This window comes from Schistocerca nitens, chromosome 7 (genome assembly GCF_023898315.1).
Source record: "Schistocerca nitens isolate TAMUIC-IGC-003100 chromosome 7, iqSchNite1.1, whole genome shotgun sequence".
NCBI classification, from domain to species: domain Eukaryota; kingdom Metazoa; phylum Arthropoda; class Insecta; order Orthoptera; family Acrididae; genus Schistocerca; species Schistocerca nitens.
In genome coordinates this window covers 462,546,710-462,556,923 of record NC_064620.1, presented here as the reverse complement: position 1 = coordinate 462,556,923, position 10,214 = coordinate 462,546,710, and the positions used below count along the sequence as shown (strand labels likewise).

Below are 10,214 nucleotides of genomic sequence, written 5' to 3'. Positions count from 1 at the left end.
GTACACACTTCTGACAAGATTAATGGAAAATTCAGGCATGAATTAGTGCTTAGACACTTCCATCTATCACTTGCAGTATTGCTACTGACACCACTGTAGCCTTGAGTAAGGATAGCAAGACTTGCCAATACATTAACCCACGAGTGATCATGCCATTTTTCGTAACACGAAAAGGCATGTGGTGTACTATGTACATGTGTTAAGTATACCCGTCTTTATGTTACGAAGGTAAACATGTATGAGCAAAATCACAGTTTAAGCAAATAATGATAAAGTGAAATAACATTACATGAGCTACATCACTATTTGACCAAACTACAATAAAATAAACTTTCATTAGATCATCTGTTGCCGTGTAAAAGTGTTGCCTCACATTAATTACCCACTCGAAGCATTAAACAGCACAGTTCCATCAGATACCTGCCAACTGCATATTTTATTACTTATTATTTAGTAGATAACTGTCTCACTGTGGCATTGTGCTGCTTGCTCAGAATCTGGGTCATTATCTTACACAATTGTGATTTCTTTCTCAACTGACTCACTGTTTGTTTTATATTACTGCAGCTCACTTGTATGATGACAACTTAGCACTGTTTTAGCTGAAGCAGTAAAGAAGGAATAGGTACGGGTTTGCAATTGTAGAACAACAATAGAATGGTACAAGACAATGTTTATTTTGATTGGCGCACTTTATACATAGGTGCACCTGCTCAAAGGTTAAGCTTTACTCATTCTGTGCCCATTATGCACAGGATTAGGGTACTGAATAGATCGTGGAACCTTGCTTACTGGTATATTTGCTGTTTCCGACAAAAAAAGCAGCTTCATATTCCTAGCAATTATATATTGTGCATTTTCATTTCGGTATTGTCTTTTTTTTATAGACAGTAACAGCTCAATTAACATTTTTATGAATACAAATAATCAGTCTCAAAATAAAAGCAGCAGCAACAGGTAGATTATTGCAACTGAGATTAGTTGCCCACTTTCAAGTTCTGCTCATAGTTACTTACTACTATTCTATATTAAACAACGTTGAAATACAAGGTACATTTAATTTCAGTACAACACTTACTCTATTTCTGCAACAGGTTAGTATTATGAAACTGACAATTTAGAAAATTATGTAACTTGCAAAACATCAAATGAAACTTTACTTTGTCTAAATAAAAAGTTAAGAGGACATACATGAAAACTGTGCTTCATTTAACTTTCTCAAATGTTAGCTGGAAGACATACATAGCACCACTGTAATTTTTTCCTCTCTCATCAGCATTTTCATATTACAAGACGTATTAAATTTAAACTGCTGCGTTAAGCAGGTTTTAAGGAAAGGGAATCTTTTATCATTTGTAAAATAAATAATAATCTCACAATTCTTTCTCTGGATCATATATTCATTCTCTATAGAAGTCGACTGAAAACACAAGTGGTTTCTCACTTAAACACATTGACTGCCACACATCCACCAGTGTTGACTGTTTCACCATCTGGCCAGGATGTCAAATGTGAGGTTCTGCTGTGGCTGCCGCCTGGTAAACTGCATCAGATGTAGGCTCTGCTGTGGGCACCAGCGGCCTCCTGGCAGTCAACGTGTTAAATACCAACTATTTATTTTCCCAAAACTGGTTGGAATCTGTGTATGTATCTTTCTATATAGCCACAATGTCCTTGATACTGTCATCAAATAAACTGCTTGCAGCAAAATATATTTCCTCTATCTCCCTTTATGTACGTACACAAGAATGTAAGCATCTGCTCCCCACTCCATTTTGTGTGTATTAAACCGCCATCGTATGTCATGAAGTAGCTATGGCATTGTGAGGTAGATTGACAGAGGAGACATCTAAACTGCAAAGACTATTTACTGTGATTCCTTGTGCAGATGTATTGTAGTAGCTCTACAGATACAGTCTCTAGCTTCTTCAGAAAGTCAAAGAGGTTGTCAAACATTTTTGGGGACAGTTCCTTCAGGTTAGTAGTACAGAGATATACGTGTAACTCCATGTTTTGCCCTGAATCATCTCATCTCAAACAGAATCTGTTAACTCTATTCTGAAGAATAGAGTAATGTGACAATAATAGCACATGGCAAGACAGGCTCTGGGAAAACATATTCAATGGGCACTTATCAGCATGTGTCAAAAAGTGAAATGGGTGTCATACCATAGCAATTAAGACATCTTTAAAGGAATGAAGAAACAGAATGACTGGCAATTTAGAGAAAATTTATCTTTCATGGGGCTCTTCCAAGAATCATATTTGGATTTTGTGGCTCCCACTCACTGTGCTGTTGATGTTAGGGAAGCCGGAAGTACCATAAACATTAAGTGCAAGTGATGGACTTCGAAGGAACTGTTACAGTCCCAGTCAGGGGTCTTTATGTGAAACAACTGGAGTGACAGTAATGAATGCACATTCAGGCAAGAGTCATGCAATTTTCACCAGAAGCACTGATCAGCTACACAGTAACAATATGTGGTAGATCAATTGCCAGAAAGGTTTAATGTTTTAGTAAAATCTGGCCAACAACTGTCAACAAATTACTTTTCAAGAATGATATGATAGTGCATAAAATACCAGCTAAATTTTCATACGAATGTTGTAAGTTTAATTTAAGGAAACTATAACAGAAGCATGAAAAGAAAATGTTATACAAGATTTCATAACAGAAATAAATTACATCAATGACTGTAAGGTCAATATCATTGAATGTCCAAGTAACTAAATAAATCTGGGAATCTACTGGTGCCAAAATTTCTAAACAGAGAAGACATTTAGGCTTCAGATTATAGTAAACGTCTTAATAACATTCATCCCCACAAACAGTAACAACACAATTTAGAGAGTACGAGCTAGTCATACTGCTTTTCAACAGTTGTGTCAGATCCTGCACAATAGAGGACAGGGATGTAAGAATATCTCGACAAAATTTTGATGTTATGGTTGGGGTCTACCACCCACAGCCACAGGGCTTTATATTTCCACAGATTGTTATCTGAAGCAATATTTAAACATTATTTCCACAGCAGTAACACAGATCACTAGCATTAACTGCAATGTCAGTATGCTCAAGTGTGGACAATCTGTTTACATCACTTATGCCAAATATATGGGGCACTTAATTTCAATTTTGCTTATGAATGACTGACATTAAGCTCTTTGTTTTGCTTACACTCAAACCTACAGATGTCAGACACTAAGATTGGTACCAAACACTGTATGTCGATAGAGTATCAACCAAAACTGATTTAGGTCATACTATGTGCTGTTGACCAGCAGAATGGGCGTAAACGTTAATTAAAAGAAGAACTAAGGGGCACAGGAAAAGCATAACTGTGAGGAACTAGTATGTACAGCTCCTTTGTAAAAGTAGGTAGAGCGTTAAATCGTCATACCAGAGCTCCTAGGTTTATACCCCAATAATGACAATTCTTTTACTGTATTATGCGCAAAAGTGTTATATGGGGCTATTAATACTTCCACAAGTGTGACGCAATTGTTTCTTTGTTCTAGTGTTCCGATAGTTTATGTTTATTATATGAAACTACAAATGCAATAGCTGGTTTATCACAAATGTCTGTTCAGTCGCACGTCCGACAGAAGACCACACCCCTCTATACAAATGTACTCTCTAGGTTTGCTACTTTCAACAAAAGAAGTGAAAGCAGACTACCAAAAGAACATTGTCTACAAACTCCGAAAAGTCCTTTCACATGTCAGGAAAATGTTCTCCCCTACAACTGTTTCATATATAAACAGTTGAAACAAATTGTCATCTGTGAAATTTCAATGCAGAACCTTTGACACGATAACCTGACACTACAAACTCTCTCACACGAGAGCTACAAGATCATCTCTCACTAATATGCTTTTCCGATGTTCTGCAGTTGTGGTGCTACTTTTAATTACTATTTACGCATTTCCTACTGGATGACAGCACATAACACGAACTAAATCAGTGTTTTGGTTGATAGTCTATCTACATACAATGTCTGGTACCAAACTGAGTGTCTGACACCTGGAGGTTTGGGTGTTAGTGCAAAACCAAATTTAATCAGTCAGAGTCTGACCGAACTTTGAGGATGTGAAACAAGTTTAATATTTAATGTAGTGCTAGAGTGTGGTATAAAAGTAATGTCATTACCAGCAAAGATCTTTTTCCCCCCTGAAATGTTTAATTCTTTCTGCAAAATCTCTAATGACAACAACAATGGTCTAATGAACAATCCCATTGCCTTCTACTACTATTTCCCCAGTGAAATACTGCTTTACGTATGTAATTTATTTTCCTGTAAATACCGCCAGTGTTAAAAAATAAAATCTTCATGCTTTTAAATTTTTTGGGTGAAATAATGATAAAACAACACAAATAAATAAAATTCTGCTTATATATTTTAAAAATGATATGAAAATAAATAAATAGACATCAATGCATCATGGAACATAAAAATAGCACCCACCAATACAGCTTGCTGCATTAATATACTGATTTTGGACTCAATATTAGAGTCAGTAAACATAGGACTGACAATATGAAAAACTATATCCTACACACATATTTACAAAATCATTCAGTATCTGATCAGAATACCATTGTCACATCAAGGATCAGTTTATACACAACAGGAAATTAATAAAATAATATCACAGACATGTTGAATTTATATACAGCGATCCACAGATGCCACTGTAGTAGCTGGCAAGTTACCCGTTGGTGTTTTCATAGCACAATAAGAAAGTCAACCAAGTTTCATCCCTTATGTTGGTTACGTAAGGTCACCAAGCAGAGATGCAGCAACAGCATGGGCTCCAGCAGCAGCAAATCGCACGAAGGTGTCACCGACAAGAGGTCCTAAAGCGTAAAGACCTGAAGGAGCATGGAGCACTTTGTGAGTGTAAGGATCCACAGCAATTGGATTACGACGTGGATCCACTGGCTTTGTTGAATTACATGTAAGTTGTGCCACAAGCTCTTCAGGAATAAATGAGAGATCAGGCCTAGCACCAGTCAGGATAGCAGCAGCACACACTTGGACTCGCTCTCTTTTCCCGTCCGCTCCACGAATAAGCACTGATCGAACAGCCTGTGAACCTGTCCCTTCCTCAGAGAACTCCAATACAGCAGCATCTGCCAGAGCCTGGTACCTTGGGTAACAGTGACCTCCATCAGCCATCATTTGACGTACCTGAAAGTAAATATTTCACTTTATCTTTGCCTTTACTGAACACACATTCATCTCAAAGGAAAAGCAACACTGAAGAAAACACGTTATCAAATCACCTGTATGACTGCACCAATTACTTTATGTTGGGTACAACTTCAACTTCATAAAGTGTCAAGAAGTATGTTTTAAGTAAGAGAGCAACTGAAATGAAATGTATGGGCTGTAAAGCAGAAATTCTGTGAAATGAAATCGGCAGCAGCAGCAGCAGCAGCAGCAGCAGCAGCAGCAGCGAGAGAGAGAGAGAGAGAGAGAGAGAGAGAGAGAGAGAGAGAGAGAGAGAGAGAAAGAGAGAGAACTTATGAACTTCGAACTGTTTAATATGAATGCGTAAGTACTTTAAACATTTCCAGAATGAGATTTTCACTCTGCAGCGGAGTGTGCGCTGATATGAAACTTCCTGGCAGATTAAAACTGTGTGCCAGACCGAGACTCGAACTCGGGACCTTTGCCTTTTGCGGGCAAGTGCTCTACCATCTGAGCTACCGAAGCACGACTCACGCCCGGTCCTCACAGCTTTACTTCTGCCAGTATCTCGTCTCCTACCTTCTAAACTTTACAGAAGCTCTCCTGCGAACCTTGTAGAACTAGCACTCCTGAAAGAAAGGATACTGCGGAGACATGGCCTAGCCACAGCCTGGGGGATGTTTCCAGAATGAGATTTTCACTCTGCAGCAGAGTGTGCGCTGATATGAAACTTCCTGGCAGATTAAAACTGGCAGAAGTAAAGCTGTGAGGACCGGGCGTGAGTCGTGCTTCGGTAGCTCAGATGGTAGAGCACTTGCCCGCGAAAGGCAAAGGTCCCGAGTCGAGTCTCGGTCGGGCACACAGTTTTAATCTGCCAGGAAGTTTCATATCAGCGCACACCCCGCTGCAGAGTGAAAATCTCATTCTGGAAACATCCCCCAGGCTGTAGCTAAGCCATGTCTCCGCAATACCCTTTCTTTCAGGAGTGCTAGTTCTGCAAGGTTCGCAGGAGAGCTTCTGTAAAGTTTGGAAGGTAGGAGACTAGGTACTGGCAGAAGTATAGCTGTGAGTACCAGGCGTGAGTCGTGCTTCGGTAGCTCAAATGATAGAGCACTTGCCCGCGAAAGGCAAAGGTCCCGAGTTCGAGTCTCGGTCGGGCACACAGTTTTAATCTGCCAGGAAGTTTCACTTTAAACATTGTTCTTCCTTACTTGTTTTGTGAAATAAAGAATAATACTGTATTTTATTCTAGGATATTAACTGCTATGTAGTCAATGAATGAAGACAGTAATGAGAATTTATTAATTTAGTCAGGTGTATGCCATGTATAAATAATTGTTTGAAGTCCTGAAATATGATACGTGATTTATAGAAAAAGGAGTGACGTTTAGAAAACTGATGTACATAGACAAAACTCCTTGTATAATATTTGAATATTGTAGGTGAACAGTATAATAATAATAATAATAATAATAATAATAATAATGCCCTGATGCAAGTATTTTAACTTGCATAGCCATAATCTACCCCTATTATCTAAGTAGGAAGAGGGGACCTAAAGTTTAATGTCTAATCTGAACCACATGATGTTCTAGTAACTATTCACACAGAATAAAATGCAGACTGAAAAATCCATCATCTGACTGGGATTTAATCCTGCAACCTCTCTGTTTCCATGCAAGCACTTCATCACTTGATCACCAGGCAAGCTAATGTTAAAGCAGACCACTAGTTTGTACAAAAATATATGCATTTCCATTCAAATTAGGAAGAGTGTAACAATGAATACTTAAAAGACTAAAAACACTCATTTTTATAAACAATTATGCAATTAGTAAATGAAACGTATGATTATTATAAAACTAGAAACGTGCATGTGGCACAGGCAGAGAGAGAGAATTTTTTTTGTGGAGACCGGTTTGAAGAACACACTATTTTCACTTGGCATTTACTGAGTGAATGAAAGTTAATATAACTGTCAAGGTAACCCTGGCCAAACCATTATGTGGCCAAGGTAAGTATCTAGTCAGGACGGCAATTGGTAACAGGAAGTCTTATACCTCCTGCTGACATGTGGTGCTGTGTTGGGTGTGGAAGTACACAATAACACACCAGTTTGTTATACTGAGTTTGTATGACTTTTGTTTTTGATTTAAGTTACAGGGGTTAGAAAGGTAAAACTGTAATATCCCCACTATACTCACAGGCTGCGTGTCACACATCAATCTGCTTAAGAATCTCTCTAGCTTTCACAACTTTTTTTGGGAATACAGAAATACAAAACGTCAGTCTCCACCTAAAAATGATCCAAACAGTTTCTTGCATGTACTACATGGTGGATATATTTTTTCAGAAACCTAGGTAATAAATGAATCCTTGCATTGAACTCTTTATGAGCCATTTGATCCTTTCTCCCCCACACCAATTCCTACGTTTCCCATTCACACATCCGGTTTTAGAATCATTTCCTTTATTTCATTAGCACTGTTACATCAGGCCCTATTTATTTTTAGTAAGAAGATCTTCTATTTTTATGAGAGTTCATTTCATTAACTTTTCTTTCCCTTGTGTGAGATATCAGATTCAGTTTCAAGTTGTATTGATCAACACCAACCTCTCTTCCCCTGTGTTATTTGTCACATCACTACATTTAGTTCAGAACAGCAGAAAATTAAAACCAATATACACCAAGACTTACCTTATGGTACTCAGGATAAACATTCTCAGGCAGCACATGATCAAACAGCGGTGCATCAAGACGCCTCCGAAACACGTGTAGGACTGGAAGAGAACGGAAGCGGGCAGCTATGACAGCATCAGCAGCACTCAACCCTGCACCTACGATAAGCACAGGGTTTACGCCAGTGCCTATCATACCAGGACAGTCAAGAGCTCGCTCCAAGGAGGCGGCATCATGGAAAACCCATTGCAAGCTGTCTTCACCAGGCACTCCCAATTGATTAGGTACATCATGTGCTCCAGTTGCCAGGACCACTGTCCTGCATTTGTAATTAAATACTGCACGACCATCAGTTGCTTCCACCCTCCACAGCTTGTCAGAACTTTCCTGAAAATATCAAGAAAAACACTTGCTTACATATATTTAACAATTTTAAATTAAGTGTCTACTTCTTGTTATTCTTTTATTACATATTTTACAACTTAAATCATAACTGACGTAAAGAGCAGCCACAAACATTCCAAATCACACATGCATTTGTGAAGACTGCTTACACACATTGACAGACAAATTAATAGCTAAATGTCATCAACTACATGGGCTTACAGTTTAACAAGTGATCTGAGCAACGGTGTCATCTTGGGTCAACTGAACCTACCCATACACAATGCCACAATGGTGTTGTGGTACATAGCAAGATGTGTGTGCAAATGGAAGGAACAGAATAAGGACAACACTTTTTTGCATATTTATTATTTCTTGGAATGTAGGTTGTCATGAAAAACTGATCTGTAGTTAAGCTCAAAGTACAGGTTAGGTTGAAAATTGAATTTTGTTTTGAGTTGGCGAAGCCAACAAAGTGAAATTAAAGCCCTAGTTGTGTGTGTGATCTGTAACACTGCTCGCGGTCTAGGTTAAATTGAAAGGTGACAGTTCCTTTTTGAGTTTGCAATACCATATTGAAAACTCCTTTTAATCCATTATCTCTCAATATTTCTCCAGGTCCATCACACTCTATGAAGGATCAAGTCCAGATAAGGACACAAAATAATGGTACATTGACCTCAATGTGATTTGAGGAGGAAATATTCAACTCACGATAACAACAATAAACACTCCAAATGTCTAAGATATGGAACACGAAATGGGCTGCCTATCAATGAGATACTTGCTTTGTTTACCTTATTTTTAAATTTTAGTATTCACTCATTTCTTCATTACTCTATTCCCAGCCCTAGTTTTGTTTACAACTACTGAAACTGGTGATATTACATTCTTAGAACTGAAAGTAATACGTCAAAGTCTGGGAACACACTTAAAATAATGAATCAAATTAAACATACAGCAACCATTTCTGAATCCAAGGATTATTCTCAGTCTTATTTACACGACTATCAATGACTCAGGACGTCGTTATCAGGAGAAAGAAAACTGGCGTTCTATGGATCGGAGCGTGGAATGTAAGATCCCTTAATCAGGCAGGTAGGTTAGAAAGTTTAAAAAGGCAAATGGAGAGGTTAAAGTTAGATATAGTGGGAATTAGTGAAGTTCGGTGGCAAGAGGAACAAGACTTCTGGTCAGGTGAATACAGGATTATAAAAACAAAATCAAATAGGGGTAACGCAGGAATATGTTTAATAATAAATTAAAAAAAAAAAATAGGAATGCGGGTAATCTACTACAATCAGCATAGTGAACTCATTATTGTGGCCAAGATAGATACGAAGCCCACACTTGCAACAGTAGTCCAAGTTCATATGACAACTAGCTTTGCAGATGACGAAGAGATTGATGAAATGTATGAGATAAAAGAAATTATTCAGATAGTGAAGCGAGACGAAAATTTAGCAGTCACGGGTGACTGGAATTCGACAGTAGGGAAAGGAAGAGAAGGAAACTTAGTGGGTGAATATGCAATGGGCGAAAGGAATACTGCCTACAGGAAAATTAAAGAGATCTTTTGAGAAAAAGAGAACCACTTGTATGAATATCAAGAGCTCAGAAGGAAAAACAATTCTAAGCAAAGAAGGGAAAGCAGAAGGGTGGAAGGGTATAGAGGGTCTATACAAGGGCGATGTACTTGAGGACAATATTATGGAAATCGAAGAGGATGTAGATGACGGCAAAATGGGAGATACGATACTGCGTGAAGAGTTTGACAGAGCACTGAAAGACCTGAGTCGAAACAAGGCCCCAGGAATAGACAACATCCCATTAGAACTACTGACAGCCTTGGGAGAGCCAGCCCTGACAAAAAAACTACCATCTGGTGAGCAAGAAGTATGAGACAGGTGAAATACCCTCACACTTAAAGAAAAATATAATAATTCCAATCCCAA

At 38.3% G+C, this 10,214-nt stretch overlaps 1 protein-coding gene across 3 annotated transcripts in view; it reads right to left on the bottom strand.

The window, feature by feature from the left end:
* Window positions 1-4,380: 4,380 nt before the first annotated feature.
* LOC126195000 (oxidative stress-induced growth inhibitor 1-like) overlaps window positions 4,381-10,214 on the bottom strand; it is a 117,678-nt gene continuing 111,844 nt past the window's right edge. For all 3 annotated transcript variants that reach the window (XM_049933418.1, XM_049933420.1, XM_049933419.1), the window contains exons 5-6: window positions 7,894-8,262; window positions 4,381-5,192 (exon numbers count right to left, since the gene is read on the bottom strand). In XM_049933418.1, the coding sequence (XP_049789375.1) occupies window positions 4,773-5,192; window positions 7,894-8,262 (789 nt within the window). In that variant the 3' untranslated portion in view covers window positions 4,381-4,772. The remainder of the gene's footprint in view (window positions 5,193-7,893; window positions 8,263-10,214) is intronic.